A 24,868-nucleotide genomic window follows, 5' to 3' on the forward strand; every position below is an offset into this window, starting at 1 on the left:
GAAAGAAAAAAATTCTCTTATGGTTAGTTCTTACTCTGTTCTAATCAAGGTAAATGACCACTTCTGTGCAGAGGGAGAACTAAAATCGCTGGCAACTACTTAGAGGCTTAAAGTTCAGCATATGCCCAGATCTTTGGCAGTAGATATCTGAGGTAAAATTTCCCTCCTTAACGTTTTGCCTTGAGTGCAATCCTGTTCCTGTGTGTCCTGTTGCCAGAGCAACCTATACAGTTACTGCTCCTGTGGCAAAGATCAGCTGCTGCTCTCAGGATATACAGAACAACAGAAAAGTGTGCATTAGGTCTGAGGGTTTTTTTTAAAGCATTCATATCAGCATTTTCAAATTCTATTTTCTTTATCTGTGTTCTATAATGGAATTTTTTTATACATCTGAAATTAGTAGGGAACAGTGAACAGCATTCCTTGGGAACATCTGATATTACAGATCTTGTTAATTGTTTAATAATGAGAGCTAAAATATGAAAATTGCAAGGAACAGCAATGTGCTTGTATCAATCTAATGTCCACACTGGCAGTAGCTGCAAAACTGTAAGATATAGCTTGTGATGATAGAAAACTTGAAGGAAAATTTACACAAAGCTTTTTTGATTCAGTCTTTGATCCTCAGCTATGCTCAGATCACAGGTCCTACATGCCTAAAACTTCATAGATTTAACTACCCCTGAAAAGATAAAGGAAGCTTAAAGCATACAAGATAGGTAATTCCCATCTGAACAGAATGCAAGCAGCACATTTCTGTCTTTTGCAGCCAAATCTCCTCACACATACAAACTCCAGTGCCTCACCAATTAGATGCTTGGTTAGAATTTTGCTTTTCATAGATTGATCTTCTGCTGTACAAAAGAATTAATGGAGGTGCTCCTAACTGGATGCACACCTCTGATGTATTAAGTTCAGTATGTTTGTAGCAAAAATATCAAGAACTACAAATTGTCAGTCTTAAATAATTACAGTATTACAGAGAACAAAAAAAAAAACTTGACACATAAATATTGAAGGCTTAACCCCTCTTAAAATACAATGCAGGTTATAATATGATGTATACCAAATTCTAATGTTCAATGCAATTAAGTCTTCTGCTGTGCTATAAACTTTACTAAATATACTGGTGAAAAATAACACAAAAACAAGTCAGCTATTGCAAGGAGATTTTGAATCTTTTTCTGGATGTAGCTGCCTAAGTTAGAACAATCTTTGTTTCACTACAGACAGTAAAAAGAAGAGTTGCTGTGAAAATCATTTTCAGTTCAAGTTTCTATGAAGAATATAGAGAGCACAGCACAATGTTTACCAGATCATCTGTAGAACCTCTTGGCTTTCAGCATACAAGCACTATGTTCTTTCTTTTAAGATCTCTGGCACAATTTTTCTATAGTACTTACAGTATTTTACAAACATCCTACTTGATCCAAAATAGTCATTGAAGATAATGATCTGTTTTGTAATGCTGGAGATGTGAATTAGCTTTGTTCTCCTTTTTTTGTGCAAGTGAAGTATCCTTACTCGTGGCCATGTTGATAAGTGTAGTTTTCTGTCTGGAAATGTATGATTCCTCTTCTTAGAGTTAATCCTATTTCATAGAATATGGTGAGGCAAGATCTGTGAATCAGACAGGTCCCTTACAGAAACAGTCCAGAACTGATGGTCTTTGAAGTTCAGGTTGTGTTTCACTTGGCCTGTTACAGTACTGCATTTTGACCAGAGGTACTGATTACCCACAAAATGGTTCAGCAAACATGAAAGCAGTTCGTCCAAGTTCAGTAGTGTCTAAATGAATTTTGATGCCTTAGCCATGAGTTACATTCACATACAGTGTCATTGGTTTTGATGCATGACTGTATGTAATCTCAGACTGGTGTCAGATACATGGAAACAAAAACAAATGCTTCTCAATAGCGTTATCCCTTTCTCCAGAGTAAAAAGCCTTTATCCACTTTGCACAATTTGCCACTTGTGTATTTTCACTTTAAATTATAAGCAACATTCTTAAGTAAACTTGTGATCTCTTGGTCCTTTACTTATTTACGCTTATTTAGCACTGTATTTAAATTTTGTCATCAGTTCTGGGATGTGTGTCCTGACCTACAGGTTGGTGCTGGGTAGCAGTGACCACAAGCCACTGTTTATACCGATTCAATAAAAATATATAGACTTTCTTCTATGTCTCATTACAGTGTGATCAATTATGATGGAAAGAGAGAAGCAGTGTATTTTTGTACTGCACATTCTGAAATGCAAGAGAATCTAGAATTAATCCAAATAGGTCACAATTTTCATGAAGATGAAATGTAAAATTTATTTCACATATAATGTAAAAGAAATTAAGTTTTTCCAGATTATTTCCTTCCACTCTTCTATAGCATATTCCTTCATCTTTCTTCATTCATTCATTAAACGCTTAAAACAGCAAGTATCTGTCAGCTCTCAGCTGTATCGCACTCTTTGCACTTAGCAGGGCTTACAGCATCAGCCCACACTTTTAACTGAATTATTCCTGCAAATAAGCACAATTCAGACTAAGACCTGCAGTGTGAAGTCCTAAATGTGTTTGCTAAGAGCTAAAATTAATATTAGCCTAGTTTCTGTATTCTCAGCTTCTTCCATGGGTGTTCAGAAAATAACATTAAAGGTCAACTGAAAACCAGTTGCAAATGCATGGTTCTGTAGATTCCTGTAAGAACTTGTCTAATATTACTCATCATTTTAAGCACAGTTGTGGAAGTTAATTAGATTTTTGACCCTTAAAAATTTTAAGTGTCCCTGATGGCTTACTTTCCAACTGATCATTTTGTGTGAGGAACAGAAAAAGAATAACAAATAGTCTATGAATAAACAAACTCCTTGTATTCATTCATATGAGGACAGAGAATATGTTTCTGACATTTAATTAAGTAGCCAGACGTCCACAAGATCTATAATAAACCACTTTGCAAGACATCTAAATGTCAGAGAAAAACACATTTTACATGAAATGTTTTTCTATGACCGAAGCTGTGAAGAAGATACAGCTTTTTTTTTTTTTTTTTTAAAGAAAAAAGAGAGAGAAACAACAATCACATATTTTACCTTGAAAATACTTTTTCAAAGGCTTCTCAGAAGCAAGTTTTCTGTCCGATGAGTGGAATTATTTTAACTTATTACGCAGGAGTTTGAAACATTAGTTTTACAGATTGCTGGGCTGTTCTAATATAATTCAAGTCCAGTGATTTGTGCTATTCAATGCACAGTGGAACACTGAAAACATGAAACAGGTTCATTTACTTAAACCACCTGGCACATTCCACTGGGGTTTGAAGATATTTTTCTTGTATTTGAATACAGCAGTAAAACTGTTTTGATCTCTTTCCTATATACACACCTTCCTTTGTTTTGTTGTTTGGTTTTTTTTTTGGTTGTGTGGTTTGTTTTTTGTTTTTTTGCCCAAAATCTTTTGACCATTGATCTTCCTTATGTTGTGAATGACCTTTCCCTACTTCTGTAGAGGGTTCGTTGCTGTATCTGAATTTAGTTTGCCTGCAATTTACATGAGTGGTCCTCAAGCCAACTATTAATGGAAACAAGAATCCTTTATCATTAAAAAGTGCAAGTCCCATGAAAATAAGAATATCCGAAATAAGATCTTAACCAGGGTTTGCTTTAAGTGTGTGCTCGTGTGTTGAGATCAGAAAATTTAGAGACTTGTTTGAAATGAAGTCGGATACATGTTAACAATTCCATTGCTTTGGTTTTCACCTGCACAGTTACACTTGCTGTCAGCTGCCAGCTCAGCAATCAGCTTGGAATGGCTCCTGCTCACTCTTCTTGCTCAGCACCACAGTAGATCGACGTAATACCAGCTTTGCTAACGTGATGCTGTTTACCTATTGCTCTGGAACCGAGGCAACACATGAGCAGAAAGCTGACTTGCCAAGATGAAAAGTGTTGCCAGATTTGCTTTGATTTGTCTCTCTGCTTTTTAAAGATAAAACGTAGATGCACCTTATACAAAAGGTGCTGCAAAGATGTCAGAGTGGTATTCGTATACAGGTCTCCTGTGTGTGTGGTGATGTAGCATTGCTTTTGAAAAGGTGGGGGAGGAGGAAGTTCTCCTTGCATCTGGAAGATGGATAGATGCTGTATTCCTAACTGAAATGAAAGTTTGTAATGTGGCCAGAATAGCAGCTACAGAAGAGAAAATAAGTGTCCTTACCATTTTCAAAAGGAACTGCAGGAAAAAGGGCATGAAGGAAATCATACGTGCATCAGATGCAAGAAGGCTCAGGCTGTTGTTTTGTTTTTCTGGTATAGTTTTGATATTCTATACAAGCATATATTTTTGCACTGTATCTTCTTGCATGAGGCATTAACTACAGAATGAAACTACTCAGAAGCTCAGAAACTATGTTCTGACTGCCTACTTGGAGGCAGTGGCTCTTACAATTCACCTGTCGATAGATGCATCCCAAGAAGTAGCGCTGTCTCCTTCCAAGTGGCAGATAAAATGTGACAGCACTGTATGGAGCTAGTTCATCTCCACCATGTCATCTCACCTTGACCCGTCATAACATCATGCACACTGACATACTGCAATACCTTTGTCGCTTTGTATCACCAGCCTGGAGGGTTAGATGCTGCTTCTTTCCAAGGACGACTACTGTAAATGTCATTGCATTTGCACACAGAGTCAAAGCAAATACAATTGTTTTCAGACGTCAGTCACTGCTGTGTGACTGCTGTTACCTGTAGTGTAAATGGATAGCTAATTAAATTGAATTCATGGAGCTTTGTAAAAAATCTATTAAACAAAGAATCAGTGGTATAAACAAACAAGCCTGTGTCGCACTTTCAGCACTTTGACCTCTTTAGTGGATTTTCTATTTTTATCAGGAGAGCGTCTGTAGTGTTTTTTCTAATTTGCCAACAATATCTTAAAGTAGATTTAAAAAAAAAAAAAAAAAAAGGAAAGAAAGGAAAGGAAAAAAGAAGAAGGATAAGATTTGGTACTGATTACTGTGGTCTGTTCAGAATGCAGGAGGAAGGTTAATTAGCTTTTCTGACCTGAAGAGTCTAGAAAGGTATCCCTGGTGACTCACTAATTGCTGCTCAATGCATAATAGTGTCTGTGAAGCAAAGTGCATGAAGCTAGACACTAGCTAATAATGTTACTTTCATTTAAAATTCTATACCTGTAAGGACATAATGCTGTTTCTGTACAGCATGCACTCCACTGGTAGATCTAAATATTCCCCAGCTATTCATTTGTTTTATTGGCAATGCTGGTCACTAATTTGAATTTATACTAAGAACTATGTTTCTTAGAGTGAAGGTAAGTGCTGTCCGAGTAAAATTGAAATATATTCTGAAAGTATTTTTTTCATGTATAGTATACAAGTTTTCCATTAATAACAGTGGGTGAGCCTTAGTTTTTTTGACTGGCCTTTTGTTTATGGAACATACTTTCTCCAGTTACAACATGTTCTTTCACGTAAGATTTCTGTTTGATGGGAGGGGTACAGCTTTATTTAAATACAAACTCTTTGGACTAGTTATAAAACCACTCCTAGTCTGCCCTCCTGTAATAGATTCCTACAGGAACATCTAAGTCCTGTTTGCTTTAAATACTTTACTTCAAATTTCTTGGTCAGTGGTGGGAGATTAAGTGAATCATTCGCAATTTTGATCTCACATAATTTACTCAATCAAAAAGCAGTGTGTGAGAATCCTTCTTTGTTTTTTGGCTCAAAGCTTGCTTCCTGAGGTATTCCTTGTGATAAGACTCTGATTGATTTGTTGAGGAGGCGACTAATGGGTGCTAACCGTGTGACAATGGATATCGATTTGGGAACATTTGAAAGCCACTTCCTCCAGAGCTGCTTGCTCTGTAGAAGAGCAGATGAGAGTGCTCAGGAGTGTTTACTGGTGGAAGATCTGGCCTGTGACTAAACAGCTCCAGATAGGTGTGGGAAAATTGGGGAACGATACCATTGTGTTCTGTGAAAAACAGGATGCAGATGGGCATCCCTGCTCCTTCTTATCTGCTGGCAAGGCCCGGAAGATGGGAACAAAAGAGTTTCTGCTGAGATCCCAGAGCCAAAAGCTGCCACTCAAAGGAGAGCTGACTCAACCACTTTGGATTTGAGCTGTCACTCCAAAGACAGTTGACTCGACCACTTTGAAACCATTGAAAAAGGGCCATCATCGCCATGGTCGTCGTGCTTCGTCGTTCTTTGTCTTCAATAGAACAACAATGCTCGACGACCCACCACTACTGAAGATCAAAGACTGAACTATGAACCTCACTGGATCCATGGTGGTGACTATGTCCCTCTTGCTTCCTATAAAGACTCCTTGCCTCTTCTTTTCTATCTTTTCTATCGCCCTCCTTCCCTTCCCCATCACCCTAATTCATAATAGTGTTCGTCCTCCCCTTCCAAGTTTCCCTAATTAAGATTTGTAATAAACTGGTCGAACCAACATTTGAACCGTTGCTTCTTAATCTCACGCTGGGTATAGAGATAATAAAAGAACCTCCTCTCCCTCCTAGAAATTGGAGCGAGACATTTATTTAATGGCGTAATCAAGGCAGGATACCCACCGTGAGAGTGTTGTCCTTCCAGATATAGTCTGAAACTTTCTTTGTGTGCACCTCCTGGAGTTGCAAGGAGCGATAGTTTTGAAAATTCAGACATGAGTCCTTCTCCAGGAAGACCGCTCCATATTCTGAAACTTTACCTTTTATGTGTGTACCTCTCGGGGACGTATTTTGACTATTTGCATTTTGTTTAATACGTGTGTGCCTCCTTGGGAAGACCTCTTGGTTATTTGGTAACTGAAGTGCGGTGTGTCTGTGTGCGCACGCCTCTAGGGGAAGTGAGGAAGTGATATGTTGTGACTTAAACGTGTGTGCCTCTCCAAGAAGTTTTATTTACTCTATTGAAACCTAGAAAGTGTTGCTTTAGCTTCACATTTTTTGTGCTCCCCCCAAAGAAAGTGATTGGAGCATTTGCATTTGTTTAGTTGTGGTGTATCTCCCTGGGAGGAGCGGTATGGAGTAACTGAGCTTTTGAATACATGTACCTCCTCCTCTCTTAGTATAGATCTTTCATTGTATTAAGAAATGAGTAACAGTATTGCCAGTATGAAAAGTGAAGAAGTGTTATTTGACCTTTTAGAAAAGCATGGTGCTTGTCCCTCTTTATCAGGGGTGGACTGGGCACGCCAAAATTGGCATAATTTGCAGAGTGTTTCAGACCGCATGAGTGTCTTACAGAATGAGACTCGTACACGAGCTGGAAAAGGAAAGTCGTTTATTTGTGCCGTACTCGGGGCTGCTTTAAAAGCTGCCGTGGAGTTCCAAAATGAAAAGCATTCGGCAGAACTCCAAACCATAGAAGCACTACAGGAATCGGTTAGAGTTACACAAGAATTGGTAAAAACTCTGCAGAATCAAATAGTTAATCTCGAGGAACAATTAGAAAGAGAGAAACATAATTCGGCCTTGTTGCAGATGGTTTTCAAAGAACTGTTAACATGTAAGGATACTAGTGATACTGTCACCCATGGTTTGCCTCAAGAAAAAACTTTTCCTCAGGAAGAACTACAAGAAATAAAGGAAAGACTAGACAAATTAGAAATCCCAATAGCCCCATTGCGTCCCTTGATAAAAACAGAATATATCTTCGATAACAGTGAGGATCTAGATCCTCAAATGAATGCTAAGGAAATTCCCTTCTCGGCCACCGAGCTTGCAAAATTGAGAAGGGGCTTTAGCCGCTCTCCAAAGGAATCAGAAACAGAATATGTATGGAGGGTGAGTCTCACTGGTGGTGACCAGATTCGGTTAACAGAAAAGGAAGCAGAAGGTTACTGGGGACCAGGAGTATTTTTAACTACTGGTAACAATCGTGCTCCCTGGTCATTAACGCAAAGGGCTGCCTATTGGGCAGGTGGTCTCAACCCTTTAGAACGGGGAGACCCTCTTGCCATTACTGGAACTACTGACCAACTAGTAGAGAGCTAGAACTAGTTCAAAAGGCTGCTTGTCTCCAACTGATGTATGATAGAAAGCTGCAGCCGCATCATGAATCGCCCATGATGATGCCCATTGATCCTGAGAGAATGACTCCTTTAATTAGAGGGCTTCCGGAATCACTGAAACCCATAGGCATACAATTACAAGCAAGGATACAAGCTATGTCACAGGGAGAAAGAACCCGGGCAGTGTTAGAAGAAACTGTAACTCCCAACCATCTGCAGTCAGGCTGCAAAGTATGGACGTGGGTGGAGGTAGACCAAGAGTTAATTAACTATGGAAGAAAATATGGGCCGGTGGTTTCTTTTCCCAGTAAATCTGAGCCCACAGGTGTAAGGCTTGCAGCAGCCAGTCTTGCCCCCAGGCCACCTAGCCCAAAGCTCAGTGGGTCTGGAAGGGTCTCATTGCCAGTAAAACCGGTAGGCAGAATATCTTTCATAAACATAATGGACTTTGGACTCTGGGCTGGAAAAAGGGTATTCCACGAAATTTGATGGATGGATTGACAACAGATAGGTTAGAGAAATTAGTTAACTGGTGGCCAGAACAAAAGCTGGAGAATCTTGAGGAAAGCAAAACCCCAGGTCCTAGGGCCTCTCTCAGGGAACCTGAACGGCTATCCAAGCCATTGGAAAACTGATGTTTCCGCCCCACCCAAGTGAGGGGGGTGGGGGCGCTGAAGGGTGGATGTATTAGAAAGCTCACAACAAAGGGGAAGCCTGATCTCTGCAGTGAATCACTGCACAGTAATAGTCTGAAACTTTCAGATTTCCCTCCCCGGCAGACTTCCCTGGGAGCGATTCTAAGCACCGCTGCATCTCTCCGTATGCTTAGACTCACGTGATGGCTTCGGTTGGGAAGGACCTTCAAGCCCACTCAGTTCCAGCCCTTTGCCATGGCCAGGGTTTCCACGCGGCAGCTCAGGCATCACAGGCTCCATCCAACGTGGCCTTGAATGCCTCTGGGGACGGGGGCCCCCCACTCCTCTGGGCAGCAGCGCCAGGGCCTCAGCACCCTCTGAGTAAAGAGATTTCTCTTTGCGTGGAACCTAAATCTCCCTCTGTTTTGGTGAAAACTGTTCCCCCTGGTCCTGTCTCTGTCTGACAGTGTGAGCAGTTGCTCTCTCTCCTGTTAAGCTCCCTTTAAGTGCTGGAAGACTTGGAATCCAGACGCAAGAGGCATGAGATTTGCTTGTAAGCATAGCTGGGTACAGACTGAAGGCCTGCACAGGCAGGTGAGCCTCACAAGCAGTAATGAGCCGCTTGGTGGGGCAGAGTCAGCGCCATGCTGGCAGGGGATGGCTGCAGGATGGGCTGGGCTGTGTGCCGGCGGGCTGGAATGCCAAGGCCCAGCTGCTTACAGCCGTGATGGGAATTAGTGTCGCTGAATGTAGCGTGAGAGGTTGGTCGAGCTGTAGTGTTTCTTGTTGGAATAAAACCCAGGGAGGTTTGCTTAGTCTAAAGTGTGTGTAGGGTGGCCCTCACGTTATGCATCTTGCAAGTGTTGTAGCAACAGCAGAGATCAGATTTACGCAAGGGAAAGCAACTTTTCTTACTTTCTGGAGGCAGAAATTGAGGGGAGGTGTTTGGAAATGCAGCTACACATGGATGATTCAAAAGAGGTTGCAGTAACATCATGTCCAAGCTTTTTCTTGGTTGTCCAAGGAAACCAGGTGCCAGGCCTCGTGCTCGCTGTGTTGGATTCAATGCCTATCGTGTACATCCAGGTGGTGGCTTACAGTAGCACCTCAGGCTGTTTTCTGGGAGGAACACAAGCCATGTCAGCACTCTCCTGACTGACACAACTGTCTTGCTTGCAAGGGGCTGCTGTCTGTGTGCTGTGGGCACACCTCACCTGCTCTGACTTCAGTATGGCATTCCATGGTGCCATTTAAGCCCTCTGCCCCCCTGGTGCGTGCTGCCATGCAGTCACAGAGCTCGGGCTCTCAGTGTTCTGGAAGCCAACGGCTGGTTTCTCCAGCCAACCCCTTCCTCATTCCTCATCCCTGTTTTGCACTGGGATTGCAGGCTTACGGTTTAGCTTCCCGAAAGAACTAGACGCAACAACTGCTCATTTGAGGGTGTGTGGATGTTTATTGGAATGTTTATGCCCAGATCCCCCCGCCCCCTCTCTGTGGCCTCCAGGAGGGCCATCCCAGCGCCGTCCTCGTAGCGGAGATGTTGTGTTCTTCCACCACTCGGCCGCCGTTTGCTGGGCTCTGTGCAGTGCCTGGGTGGCTGGTAGCAGCAGCCCCAACCTGGGCACTGTGGGCTGACCGAGGCCGATCAGTGAAGTATGGAAGGATGAGCTGGAGCTGCAGGTGGTCTGCTCCAGCAGGGCAGGGAACTGATGGTCTGTCCCCGTGCTGTTCTCGGATGACGTCGGGTCGCCTGCTCACAAGGGGGGCCCGTCGGGGTGCCGTGCGGGCTCTCCGGCGCCCATCTGCCGCTCCCGTGCCACCCGCCTCAGCCACTCGCGGTCCTCCTCCTGCCGCGGCAGTTCTTCATAGCGGCTGCGCTGGCGGACATCCCCGTGCCACGAGGAGCTCCGCACCAGCCGGCGGGGGGACCTGGAGCGGCTGCGCGGTGGGCTGCGCGGTGGGGCGCTGCGGGAGCGCCGGGCAGATCTTGCGTCCCGGCGCTCCCTGGTGCGCTGAAGCTTCCCCTGGGGCGAGCAGGTCGGGGGCCGAGCAGAGGGGCGCCAGTCCAGGCGCTGTTTGGCGAATATTCTCTGCCGGCACAGGGGGCAGCGAGGGCTGTTGGCCGCCCATTCCTCAAGGCACACCCTGCAGAAGAGGTGCCTGCAGGGCAGAGCACGGACGGTGTCGGTGACCCGGTCCAAGCAAATCGGGCAGCGGTCCTCGCGGGCCTCCACCGGCCAGGCCCACCCCTTCCGCCTGCGGTTGGCAGCCGCCTCCCGGCTCATGGCTGCGGCTGCCCTGGCGCTGTGGGGCTCCAAGGATGGATTCGGAGCCCCAACGATGGATTTGCGCCTCCCTCACAGTCCACTCGAAGACTCCTGTAACGCACTGGCAAGTTCTCAGTGTGTCGCGATCCCGCTTACACCTCGAGAGTCGCCAGCAAGACTCAAGGAGTGCTGGGCCCGCTGGCTATTTATAGGCACCCGGCCCATTGTGAGCTCATGGGCTGACTGTGACTCTGCGATGCCGGCCCATTGTGAGCGCATGGGCTGACTGTGACTCTGCGATGCCGTTGCCAAGGGCGCGCATAGGGGGAGCTTTGCTGTGCGCTTGTTGTGGCGTTGCTGTTGTTGGCATTTGCCTGCCCGAGTCCAGCCAAGGACTTTCTGTGGGACATTTTCACAAGCGGTGACAAATAAACGATTGGTTGAAGCAACCAATGGAATGGATTTGGTGTTGCCATTGATCAGTGCCGTAGCTGTGACCGTGCTGATGTTTGATAGCCGTGCTAGCAAAGCAAATGCTATCCTGGGTATTTTTCACCACGAAGGGAAGGGAAGGGGCAGAGCTTAGCAAGAAGGGCTCTCTCTCTGTCTTGGTGGGGAAAGAGCAGCACAGCTTCTCTGTTTCTCTTGTCTCCTTACAATCATAGAATCCTAGAAATACTCAGGTTGGAAGGGACCTCAAGGATCTTTGAAGGAGGGTCATGAACATCATCGTTGTATATTCTTCTTGGAGTGTGTAATCCTCCTTAGGGCTACGAATTTTAACATTAACTTCGGCCTCCTCCACGTCACTTGTTAGTCATTAGCTCTTCCTGTCTTATTTATTGGTTGGTTGGGGCCGTACGTTGCCTTTCCTTTTTCTGGCCAATGCACTTGAGGAAGGAAGCCTTTGTTAGTCTTCATGTCCCTTGCCAAAGCCGCCTCCAAGCGTGCTTTGCAGAGGGTTGGTGGCCAAGGGGCTTTTTTGCAGGGCTGCTTTCCAGCTGGTCACTCCTCATGTGCCCTGGTGCCCCGGGTTGTTCCTCCCCGAGGGCAGGACTTTGCACTTGCCCTTGTGCAGTCCTTGAGATTCCCCTCAAGCCGTTTCTCCAGCACGCCCGGATCCCTGTGGATGGCTGCACAGCCTTCTGCTGCAGCAGCCACTCTTCCCAGCTTGGGATCCTGCGCGGCCCTGTGCGGGTACGCTGCGTTCCATCACTCCAGATCGTCCTGAAGGCTCTTCTGTGGGACTGGACCCACTTTTGACCCCTGCAAAGAGCCTGCAGGGTGGCTGCAGTTCTTCCAAATTCGGGCAGAGCAGCAGATCTGCAGAGGTGCCGAGGGGCACAGGTATCTCAGCTTGGCATTGTTTGCAGATTGCCCCGAGTCATTTTCCAGGTGAAGTTGTTTCGTGGCACAGTTACAACTGTATCCCAAAGGCTACACTTACTGATGGCCCTGCTAGCACGTAAGCATCTCATGCTGCCATCTGAATGTGGTCATTCAGCTTGCAGCCCTGTCTCTTAGCTTCATTTCCCTATCTCAGGTCCCTGCCTCACATCACAGACTCGCATTTCACTCCTGTAGCCTGACCTCTGCAGTGAATCACTGCACAGTAATAGTCTGAAACTTTCAGATTTCCCTCCCCGGCAGACTTCCCTGGGAGCGATTCTAAGCACCGCTGCATCTCTCCGTATGCTTAGACTCACGTGATGGCTTCGGTTGGGAAGGACCTTCAAGCCCACTCAGTTCCAGCCCTTTGCCATGGCCAGGGTTTCCACGCGGCAGCTCAGGCATCACAGGCTCCATCCAACGTGGCCTTGAATGCCTCTGGGGACGGGGGCCCCCCACTCCTCTGGGCAGCAGCGCCAGGGCCTCAGCGCCCTCTGAGTAAAGAGATTTCTCTTTGCGTGGAACCTAAATCTCCCTCTGTTTTGGTGAAAACTGTTCCCCCTGGTCCTGTCTCTGTCTGACAGTGTGAGCAGTTGCTCTCTCTCCTGTTAAGCTCCCTTTAAGTGCTGGAAGACTTGGAATCCAGACGCAAGAGGCATGAGATTTGCTTGTAAGCATAGCTGGGTACAGACTGAAGGCCTGCACAGGCAGGTGAGCCTCACAAGCAGTAATGAGCCGCTTGGTGGGGCAGAGTCAGCGCCATGTTGGCAGGGGATGGCTGCAGGATGGGCTGGGCTGTGTGCCGGCGGGCTGGAATGCCAAGGCCCAGCTGCTTACAGCCGTGATGGGAATTAGTGTCGCTGAATGTAGCGTGAGAGGTTGGTCGAGCTGTAGTGTTTCTTGTTGGAATAAAACCCAGGGAGGTTTGCTTAGTCTAAAGTGTGTGTAGGGTGGCCCTCACGTTATGCATCTTGCAAGTGTTGTAGCAACAGCAGAGATCAGATTTACACAAGGGAAAGCAACTTTTCTTACTTTCTGGAGGCAGAAATTGAGGGGAGGTGTTTGGAAATGCAGCTACACATGGATGATTCAAAAGAGGTTGCAGTAACATCATGTCCAAGCTTTTTCTTGGTTGTCCAAGGAAACCAGGTGCCAGGCCTCGTGCTCGCTGTGTTGGATTCAATGCCTGTCATGTACATCCAGGTGGTGGCTTACAGTAGCACCTCAGGCTGTTTTCTGGGAGGAACACAAGCCATGTCAGCACTCTCCTGACTGACACAACTGTCTTGCTTGCAAGGGGCTGCTGTCTGTGTGCTGTGGGCACACCTCACCTGCTCTGACTTCAGTATGGCATTCCATGGTGCCATTTAAGCCCTCTGCCCCCCTGGTGCGTGCTGCCATGCAGTCACAGAGCTCGGGCTCTCAGTGTTCTGGAAGCCAACGGCTGGTTTCTCCAGCCAACCCCTTCCTCATTCCCCATCCCTGTTTTGCACTGGGATTGCAGGCTTACAGTTTAGCTTCCCGAAAGAACTAGACGCAACAACTGCTCATTTGAGGGTGTGTGGATGTTTATTGGAATGTTTATGCCCAGATCCCCCCGCCCCCTCTCTGTGGCCTCCAGGAGGGCCATCCCAGCGCCGTCCTCGTAGCGGAGATGTTGTGTTCTTCCACCACTCGGCCGCCGTTTGCTGGGCTCTGTGCAGTGCCTGGGTGGCTGGTAGCAGCAGCCCCAACCTGGGCACTGTGGGCTGACCGAGGCCGATCAGTGAAGTATGGAAGGATGAGCTGGAGCTGCAGGTGGTCTGCTCCAGCAGGGCAGGGAACTGATGGTCTGTCCCCGTGCTGTTCTCGGATGACGTCGGGTCGCCTGCTCACAAGGGGGGCCCGTCGGGGTGCCGTGCGGGCTCTCCGGCGCCCATCTGCCGCTCCCGTGCCACCCGCCTCAGCCACTCGCGGTCCTCCTCCTGCCGCGGCAGTTCTTCATAGCGGCTGCGCTGGCGGACATCCCCGTGCCACGAGGAGCTCCGCACCAGCCGGCGGGGGGACCTGGAGCGGCTGCGCGGTGGGCTGCGCGGTGGGGCGCTGCGGGAGCGCCGGGCAGATCTTGCGTCCCGGCGCTCCCTGGTGCGCTGAAGCTTCCCCTGGGGCGAGCAGGTCGGGGGCCGAGCAGAGGGGCGCCAGTCCAGGCGCTGTTTGGCGAATATTCTCTGCCGGCACAGGGGGCAGCGAGGGCTGTTGGCCGCCCATTCCTCAAGGCACACCCTGCAGAAGAGGTGCCTGCAGGGCAGAGCACGGACGGTGTCGGTGACCCGGTCCAAGCAAATCGGGCAGCGGTCCTCGCGGGCCTCCACCGGCCAGGCCCACCCCTTCCGCCTGCGGTTGGCAGCCGCCTCCCGGCTCATGGCTGCGGCTGCCCTGGCGCTGTGGGGCTCCAAGGATGGATTCGGAGCCCCAACGATGGATTTGCGCCTCCCTCACAGTCCACTCGAAGACTCCTGTAACGCACTGGCAAGTTCTCAGTGTGTCGCGATCCCGCTTACACCTCGAGAGTCGCCAGCAAGACTCAAGGAGTGCTGGGCCCGCTGGCTATTTATAGGCACCCGGCCCATTGTGAGCTCATGGGCTGACTGTGACTCTGCGATGCCGGCCCATTGTGAGCGCATGGGCTGACTGTGACTCTGCGATGCCGTTGCCAAGGGCGCGCATAGGGGGAGCTTTGCTGTGCGCTTGTTGTGGCGTTGCTGTTGTTGGCATTTGCCTGCCCGAGTCCAGCCAAGGACTTTCTGTGGGACATTTTCACAAGCGGTGACAAATAAACGATTGGTTGAAGCAACCAATGGAATGGATTTGGTGTTGCCATTGATCAGTGCCGTAGCTGTGACCGTGCTGATGTTTGATAGCCGTGCTAGCAAAGCAAATGCTATCCTGGGTATTTTTCACCACGAAGGGAAGGGAAGGGGCAGAGCTTAGCAAGAAGGGCTCTCTCTCTGTCTTGGTGGGGAAAGAGCAGCACAGCTTCTCTGTTTCTCTTGTCTCCTTACAATCATAGAATCCTAGAAATACTCAGGTTGGAAGGGACCTCAAGGATCTTTGAAGGAGGGTCATGAACATCATCGTTGTATATTCTTCTTGGAGTGTGTAATCCTCCTTAGGGCTACGAATTTTAACATTAACTTCGGCCTCCTCCACGTCACTTGTTAGTCATTAGCTCTTCCTGTCTTATTTATTGGTTGGTTGGGGCCGTACGTTGCCTTTCCTTTTTCTGGCCAATGCACTTGAGGAAGGAAGCCTTTGTTAGTCTTCATGTCCCTTGCCAAAGCCGCCTCCAAGCGTGCTTTGCAGAGGGTTGGTGGCCAAGGGGCTTTTTTGCAGGGCTGCTTTCCAGCTGGTCACTCCTCATGTGCCCTGGTGCCCCGGGTTGTTCCTCCCCGAGGGCAGGACTTTGCACTTGCCCTTGTGCAGTCCTTGAGATTCCCCTCAAGCCGTTTCTCCAGCCCGCCCGGATCCCTGTGGATGGCTGCACAGCCTTCTGCTGCAGCAGCCACTCTTCCCAGCTTGGGATCCTGCGCGGCCCTGTGCGGGTACGCTGCGTTCCATCACTCCAGATCGTCCTGAAGGCTCTTCTGTGGGACTGGACCCACTTTTGACCCCTGCAAAGAGCCTGCAGGGTGGCTGCAGTTCTTCCAAATTCGGGCAGAGCAGCAGATCTGCAGAGGTGCCGAGGGGCACAGGTATCTCAGCTTGGCATTGTTTGCAGATTGCCCCGAGTCATTTTCCAGGTGAAGTTGTTTCGTGGCACAGTTACAACTGTATCCCAAAGGCTACACTTACTGATGGCCCTGCTAGCACGTAAGCATCTCATGCTGCCATCTGAATGTGGTCATTCAGCTTGCAGCCCTGTCTCTTAGCTTCATTTCCCTATCTCAGGTCCCTGCCTCACATCACAGACTCGCATTTCACTCCTGTAGCCTGACCTCTGCAGTGAATCACTGCACAGTAATAGTCTGAAACTTTCAGATTTCCCTCCCCGGCAGACTTCCCTGGGAGCGATTCTAAGCACCGCTGCATCTCTCCGTATGCTTAGACTCACGTGATGGCTTCGGTTGGGAAGGACCTTCAAGCCCACTCAGTTCCAGCCCTTTGCCATGGCCAGGGTTTCCACGCGGCAGCTCAGGCATCACAGGCTCCATCCAACGTGGCCTTGAATGCCTCTGGGGACGGGGGCCCCCCACTCCTCTGGGCAGCAGCGCCAGGGCCTCAGCGCCCTCTGAGTAAAGAGATTTCTCTTTGCGTGGAACCTAAATCTCCCTCTGTTTTGGTGAAAACTGTTCCCCCTGGTCCTGTCTCTGTCTGACAGTGTGAGCAGTTGCTCTCTCTCCTGTTAAGCTCCCTTTAAGTGCTGGAAGACTTGGAATCCAGACGCAAGAGGCATGAGATTTGCTTGTAAGCATAGCTGGGTACAGACTGAAGGCCTGCACAGGCAGGTGAGCCTCACAAGCAGTAATGAGCCGCTTGGTGGGGCAGAGTCAGCGCCATGTTGGCAGGGGATGGCTGCAGGATGGGCTGGGCTGTGTGCCGGCGGGCTGGAATGCCAAGGCCCAGCTGCTTACAGCCGTGATGGGAATTAGTGTCGCTGAATGTAGCGTGAGAGGTTGGTCGAGCTGTAGTGTTTCTTGTTGGAATAAAACCCAGGGAGGTTTGCTTAGTCTAAAGTGTGTGTAGGGTGGCCCTCACGTTATGCATCTTGCAAGTGTTGTAGCAACAGCAGAGATCAGATTTACACAAGGGAAAGCAACTTTTCTTACTTTCTGGAGGCAGAAATTGAGGGGAGGTGTTTGGAAATGCAGCTACACATGGATGATTCAAAAGAGGTTGCAGTAACATCATGTCCAAGCTTTTTCTTGGTTGTCCAAGGAAACCAGGTGCCAGGCCTCGTGCTCGCTGTGTTGGATTCAATGCCTGTCATGTACATCCAGGTGGTGGCTTACAGTAGCACCTCAGGCTGTTTTCTGGGAGGAACACAAGCCATGTCAGCACTCTCCTGACTGACACAACTGTCTTGCTTGCAAGGGGCTGCTGTCTGTGTGCTGTGGGCACACCTCACCTGCTCTGACTTCAGTATGGCATTCCATGGTGCCATTTAAGCCCTCTGCCCCCCTGGTGCGTGCTGCCATGCAGTCACAGAGCTCGGGCTCTCAGTGTTCTGGAAGCCAACGGCTGGTTTCTCCAGCCAACCCCTTCCTCATTCCCCATCCCTGTTTTGCACTGGGATTGCAGGCTTACAGTTTAGCTTCCCGAAAGAACTAGACGCAACAACTGCTCATTTGAGGGTGTGTGGATGTTTATTGGAATGTTTATGCCCAGATCCCCCCGCCCCCTCTCTGTGGCCTCCAGGAGGGCCATCCCAGCGCCGTCCTCGTAGCGGAGATGTTGTGTTCTTCCACCACTCGGCCGCCGTTTGCTGGGCTCTGTGCAGTGCCTGGGTGGCTGGTAGCAGCAGCCCCAACCTGGGCACTGTGGGCTGACCGAGGCCGATCAGTGAAGTATGGAAGGATGAGCTGGAGCTGCAGGTGGTCTGCTCCAGCAGGGCAGGGAACTGATGGTCTGTCCCCGTGCTGTTCTCGGATGACGTCGGGTCGCCTGCTCACAAGGGGGGCCCGTCGGGGTGCCGTGCGGGCTCTCCGGCGCCCATCTGCCGCTCCCGTGCCACCCGCCTCAGCCACTCGCGGTCCTCCTCCTGCCGCGGCAGTTCTTCATAGCGGCTGCGCTGGCGGACATCCCCGTGCCACGAGGAGCTCCGCACCAGCCGGTGGGGGGACCTGGAGCGGCTGCGCGGTGGGCTGCGCGGTGGGGCGCTGCGGGAGCGCCGGGCAGATCTTGCGTCCCGGCGCTCCCTGGTGCGCTGCAGCTTCCCCTGGGGCGAGCAGGTCGGGGGCCGAGCAGAGGGGCGCCAGTCCAGGCGCTGTTTGGCGAATATTCTCTGCCGGCACAGGGGGCAGCGAGGGCTGTTGGCCGCCCATTCCTCAAGGCACACCCTGCAGAAGAGGTGCCTGCAGGGCAGAGCACGGACGGTGTCGGTGACCCGGTCCAAGCAAATCGGGCAGCGGTCCTCGCGGGCCTCCACCGGCCAGGCCCACCCCTTCCGCCTGCGGTTGGCAGCCGCCTCCCGGCTCATGGCTGCGGCTGCCCTGGCGCTGTGGGGCTCCAAGGATGGATTCGGAGCCCCAACGATGGATTTGCGCCTCCCTCACAGTCCACTCGAAGACTCCTGTAACGCACTGGCAAGTTCTCAGTGTGTCGCGATCCCGCTTACACCTCGAGAGTCGCCAGCAAGACTCAAGGAGTGCTGGGCCCGCTGGCTATTTATAGGCACCCGGCTCATTGTGAGCTCATGGGCTGACTGTGACTCTGCGATGCCGGCCCATTGTGAGCGCATGGGCTGACTGTGACTCTGCGATGCCGTTGCCAAGGGCGCGCATAGGGGGAGCTTTGCTGTGCGCTTGTTGTGGCGTTGCTGTTGTTGGCATTTGCCTGCCCGAGTCCAGCCAAGGACTTTCTGTGGGACATTTTCACAAGCGGTGACAAATAAACAATTGGTTGAAGCAACCAATGGAATGGATTTGGTGTTGCCATTGATCAGTGCCGTAGCTGTGACCGTGCTGATGTTTGATAGCCGTGCTAGCAAAGCAAATGCTATCCTGGGTATTTTTCACCACGAAGGGAAGGGAAGGGGCAGAGCTTAGCAAGAAGGGCTCTCTCTCTGTCTTGGTGGGGAAAGAGCAGCACAGCTTCTCTGTTTCTCTTGTCTCCTTACAATCATAGAATCCTAGAAATACTCAGGTTGGAAGGGACCTCAAGGATCTTTGAAGGAGGGTCATGAACATCATCGTTGTATATTCTTCTTGGAGTGTGTAATCCTCCTTAGGGCTACGAATTTTAACATTAACTTCGGCCTCCTCCACGTCACTTGTTAGTGATTAGCTCTTCCTGTCTTATTTATTGGTTGGTTGGGGCCGTACGTTGCCTTTCCTTTTTCTGGCCAATGCACTTGCGGAAGGAAGCCTTTGTTAGTCTTCATGTCCCTTGCCAAAGCCGCCTCCAAGCGTGCTTTGCAGAGGGTTGGTGGCCAAGGGGCTTTTTTGCAGGGCTGCTTTCCAGCTGGTCACTCCTCATGTGCCCTGGTGCCCCGGGTTGTTCCTCCCCGAGGTATACAGATATTAAAAGAACCTCATCTCTCTCCTATAAATTGAAGCGAGACACTGTTAATTCAACAACAAATCATAGTCTTTAATTTCCAAATTTCCAAATTTACAATCCTGAATTTCTAAGTTTATGATGTATTTTCCCTCTTATATCATAGTTCAAAGGTTGGAGGTTTTTTGGTTTTTTTTTTTGTGGTTACTCTCATCAATATGCCAGTTTTTTCTTCCTATTCCTCTTCCACCCTTAGCCAGACAATGAAACTGAGCCAGACCCATATGTTAAGAGAATGCTGCTCCAACAGGAAAACCTCATGTTCCCTTGCTAAGCCCTCTCACACACAGGCAGTTGGCACTGGTGACATAGCCTGGAGATGAAGCAGCAGAGTTTCCAAATGTTCAGATATTTCTTCTGTTGAGCCTGGCACGTTGTTTAGTACAGTTCTACTTCTGTGTTACAAATGAAAATAAATAGCTTCAATGATAGATCTGGCCTGCCCACTCTTTCTTTGTTAGGATAGCTTGCCAGCAATCCAGGCAGTAAAAGAATTGGACTATGGATGACTAGTTTCCCTGGTCACAGATCAGAATGCCAGTTCTGGAAGGTTTCTGCTTTCTCTGGATAGACCACATGCCTTCTGCTGCATAAAGGTACAAAGATATACCATCTCCAATTTCCCTGTTCTTTAGGGAACAGACTTGGTCTGCAACTCCTGGGGATACTAATGGCATTACCTGAGAAATCTTCAGGATAGTATTTACTAAAATACAGCTGTATGAAAACTATATCTTCACCCTACATCCATCTTTTCCCTGTCATTTCTATATCAGCTCAAATATTCAATAGCTTGACAGACATTGCCAAATCACAAAAGGCCTTACCTATATCTTGAATTTCCTGACATACCTTGTTAAGCTACAATCTGTTGCATAGAATCATACAATGGATGTGTTACAATATAACCTGACATAAAATACTCCCAGAATAAAAGCCTTAAGACATGCAAAAAGTGTCTGTTCTTCCTATCAGTTAAGCAGCTCTCAAAGCAAACATCATGTCAGTTGAATCTAGAAGTCATTTCATTTAACAAAATGTCTCCTAATGTACGGGATATTATTTGTAGTCTTTTCCTGAATAGCAACAGGTATTCAACCCATAATATAAGACTTTATCCATTATATTATCTCTCACTGTTCATTGAAGTATTTTCATTCCCTCACATGAAATCTTCAGTTTTTGTTCAGAACCAAAGGTGCGGGTTTTTTTTTGTTTGTTTGTTTGTTTTCTCCCCTTATTCACCTCTTTAACTGAAAATTCATTGTAGGGCATGAATTGGCTCCAGCCCTGTCCTGCCTGTCAGTGTAGGAGTTGTATGCCACCTGCACTGTGTTTCTGAATTGGGTATTTTGGAGTAGGGAGCTAGAAATCCAGTACTGTGGGCTTCTCAGGCAAGAGGCATTCTGCTGGTGACCCATCATTTGCTGCTGCCAGTTTGGTCAGTGTTTTTATGTTGGAAGTGTACCTCTTAAAGAACAAGACAATAGTGTCCTGAGACAGTTGGCATTCTCCACATTCAGAGGAGTTATTCTCCAGTCTCGCAAAAATGCCGTCTGGATTGCTTCAGATATAAAAAAGACTTGAAGGATGAGGAGGAAATGTTTTGTATAGAAGTAAACTGTGCTTCAATATAGTTAAAGCTAATGATTCTTCTGCATGTTGGTATGTGTTCCTTAATATGTTTACTTAATAATATATATATGGTTTATTAATTTTATTTATATACTATTTATATTTCATAATATTTAATACGACTAGACTCAAGCACTGAAACTTGTACTGAAAGCAGGTAAAGATTGAAGTGTCCTCCTCTCTCGCAGACAGCCTGTGCCTCAGGCATGATGCCTGGGTTTGCCTGGGTTTCCAGCCAGACTTACAGAGCTGGTCTTCCTCAGGCAACATGAACTTCATCATTGCAGTTGACTTCCAAACTTGGACATGTTTGTTCAATGTGTATGAATAAGATTCTGATGAATTCAAGCAGTACTGGAAGACAAACAGCATGAGGTGGGGCAAGAGAGCAACTCCTGTGATAAGTTTTACCTCATTAAATACTTCAGAACGAGAGAAGGGGGAAAAAAAAAAAAAGCAAAAACCGATGGCAAGATAAGCAGGGCAAGTAGAGCCTTACCTAAGAGAAATGTTTAATTTTTATCCGTACTTTTCTGAAATGGCTTTTGTTCTCAGTATCGCACGCTTTGTTTTAAATTAGTAAAGCCAGAGCTTTCAGAATTATTACTTGTCAAGGGCACCTAGGGGAGGTAATTTAGTTCTCTCAGGTTTCTGGGTGGGGGATCACGACAGAGTTATTTAAGTTTTCCAGCTGGAGCCTCCAGGTAATTGAACCTGACAACACCTGGCAGAAGGGTTCCACTGAGTATCTCATTCATTGTGTAGAGGCATTTTTATGTCACCTCTCAACACAGTGCCTGAGTAATGAGGACACACGTCTTCTTTGGGTTTCTTTTTTGTCTCCTATCTTCTCAAAACAGTACCATAATCTTTGGTAACAACACAGCAGAGGCAAAAGATATGCACTGAAATGGGGTTCTTATCTACAGTTTTATTATCCCATGCAATATTCTTGCAGAAAATTACTTTCTGAAATGTGCTCTCCAGGGCTCTGTTCACAATTTTCTGTAAGTGATTTTTGTTTAATTTGTAGCAATACAGGGATAGATATCTTTCACCCTGACTCCTGTCAACTTAATTGCAGCTATAGGAAATGTGAAGGCTATCAGACTGTTTTTACTCTTCCAAGTAAAGTTATTTGCTTTTTCTTCTATATGGCCCAGTGGCCACACTGGTTCTCAAGTTCAAATAATTTTGTCCCAAATAAAAGCTTAATTTTAGTAGGAATAAATATTAAGGTACAGGAAGATCATGTTGCCTGAAGCCCCTGTTCCTAATTGCTAACTTGCATTTCATAACTCAGTCATTAGTAACCACAAGCATAGGTCAGTCACAGGTGCATGTATGGGGAAGCTGCCTTTTGCTGTTTTCCTTTTTCTTGTTGTTCTTAAAAAAAAAAAAAAAAAAAGATATAGGAAGTGTTCTACCAATTGACAGAAACAGATTAATACACTTTTATTAACTGTGTGGTAAACTGTATGCGAAACCATATCAGGAAGATGAACAGCGTTCTCCTGAAAAATGGCAGGAGGGCAAAAATAGTCAACTCAGGCTCTTCTCCTGCAACTCATACAATATTTCTGCATCAGACAGAGGAACAGCTACATTCCTACTGTTGGATTTCTATAAGAGGAGGGTGTAAAGACTCTCAGCGTTGGTCTCTGCCAGAATAAGAGCTTTGTAGCAGTTAAGTAAAGAGAGAAGGGGGTGTTTGGGGGAGTGCCTGTAAGTGTGGGGTTAGGTCTGAAGTATGGTTGTACCCAGGGAAGGAAGAAGTAAGACGGGTTGAATACAGTCTGTATAGTGCAAGTGAATCTGGAGCAGCAGAGGCTGGTAGTTTCCATGGGAAACATCCTATCTTTGTGCTTCTGATGTACAAGGCTCCCATGACTCTGCAGAGAAATGCAGCTTTTCCTCCCGTCTCCTCTATCCTGTTTTCAGAAAGGAGAAAAATACTTGGATATGCTCCTAAGAGTATTTCCAGGGAAAACCTAGCTGTTTTTATTATGTTGATACTCATGGCACTTCAACAGGGATTACTTTAAAAAGCAGCAGGCATAATATTTTTAAGTTGGCCACATTTCTTCAAAAGACATACAGCCTGGAGAGGAGCAAGAATCATCAAGAACATACAGGAAATAGTTGAGTTTAGAATGTGAAGTTTTCACCTTTTCCATGCTACAAAAAGGAGAGAAATAAGGTGGTTGCCACAGCCATAGTGGAAATGGTAAGAAATAATGAGCTTAAACTGTAGCAGGGAACAGACATTGCAAAAAAATGTATGGTAGAGAATAGATAAGCAATGGCCTCAGTAGAGGGGTTATGAATTCTCTGTGCAAATCTCTCTTGGAAATGTTGCATGTATGTTCTCTCATCTGTAAGAAAGAACAATGTCTGTTAATGTTTTTTGGTTACTTCATTCCATTCCTCTGTCAGTTCACTTCTAATGATGGAGAACAGAGGTACAGAGAAGCTAGGTCACTGGCTGTCAAGCATTCTCCCTCCCTAAGAAACCTCCTATTTATGACCTGTTCTAAATAGGAGCACTTTCTAGTTTGGGGTTCAGTTAAGGAATACCCTCAAATAAAAGCTACTAAAGCACAGTCTGCCTGATGAGATTCTCCATCTCTTCTTTTAGAGAATTTTATTTTAGCAATCTGTGCAGGATCTCTCAGTTTCATGAAAATGTGTACTGTGAAATTTAATGGGTGGTTCTGCAGAAGAAAGGGAAGATGCCTCACCTTTGCCATCTGTCTTATGTCTGCCGTATTTTTAGGTAGCATCTAGTGATGTGCTTTAATCTCATCTTCGCTATATGAAGTAGTATTTTTCCTTCTTTTTTATATATTCCTGAATAGATTGTCTGTGATGAATTATACAGAAGTATAATTTTTCTGGCACAAGAGAAATTCTGTGCAATGTTTCAGACTAAAATGCTTTCATGCAGATATGTTGACATGGTGCTTATTGCAGCACCCCTCCCCCCCACCCCTGAAAAACACAACGTGGAGATACTTTTTGGATGGATTTTTTAAAAGCCTTGTTTGTAGCTTTGATAGCATCCCCCTAAATCCAATGTAAAGCTAAAAATGTCTATGAATAAGTTAACACCTGAAAATGTAGGTTTCTGTACATGGCTTACATAAACCATAAAAGGAAAAATTTCACCATGTTTGAATTTCATGCATAAATCTCTTTGGGAAGAAGTTCCATCCCAGTGGCCGCGAGTCTTAGGCTAAAATAAACATTTTTCTCTGCAGATGGCATATAAAAACCCTGATTCAAAATTACTAGACCAATGTCTGCAGCTCTTTTTTCGCTTTTACCCAGTTAATCCTTCAATTCTCACATAGTCCACTACTGCAAACTTTTCCAGCAAACAAACTGTGATTTTGTTGTTGTTTGCTTTCACTGTAATTACCAACTCAATTGCTTCGAACAAAGCAGTCTGATTGTGGTTGATGTCATGGGTGATATCTTTTCCTGGATGTCTCAGTTCATTTCTGATTGATGTTATCCAAGGTTAAAAAGAAAAAGAAAAGAAAAGGATTGGGGGGGGGGGGGGGGGGGGAATAGCAAAATGAAAGATGATTATTTTTTTTTTTTTAAGTCAGGATTCAATCCACTGTAGGCAAATAAGTGGTTTTATTA

At 46.9% G+C, this 24,868-nt stretch overlaps 1 protein-coding gene and 1 long non-coding RNA gene across 2 annotated transcripts in view; both read left to right on the forward strand.

Annotated features, from left to right (window-relative positions):
- The window catches only part of LOC128080810 (uncharacterized), a 123,962-nt gene that overhangs the window by 22,858 nt on the left and 76,236 nt on the right, over positions 1 to 24,868 (forward strand). The window lies entirely within an intron of this gene.
- Positions 6,050 to 8,733, forward strand: LOC128080807 (uncharacterized). Its single transcript, XM_052683447.1, is given in 3 exon segments — positions 6,050 to 8,017; positions 8,020 to 8,416; positions 8,419 to 8,733. Coding segments are annotated over 3 exon segments (1,551 nt in total). The 5' UTR covers positions 6,050 to 7,117; the 3' UTR covers positions 8,673 to 8,733.

Source organism: Tympanuchus pallidicinctus, unplaced genomic scaffold, assembly GCF_026119805.1.
Source record: "Tympanuchus pallidicinctus isolate F22 unplaced genomic scaffold, pur_lepc_1.0 scaffold20, whole genome shotgun sequence".
NCBI classification, from domain to species: Eukaryota; Metazoa; Chordata; class Aves; order Galliformes; family Phasianidae; genus Tympanuchus; species Tympanuchus pallidicinctus.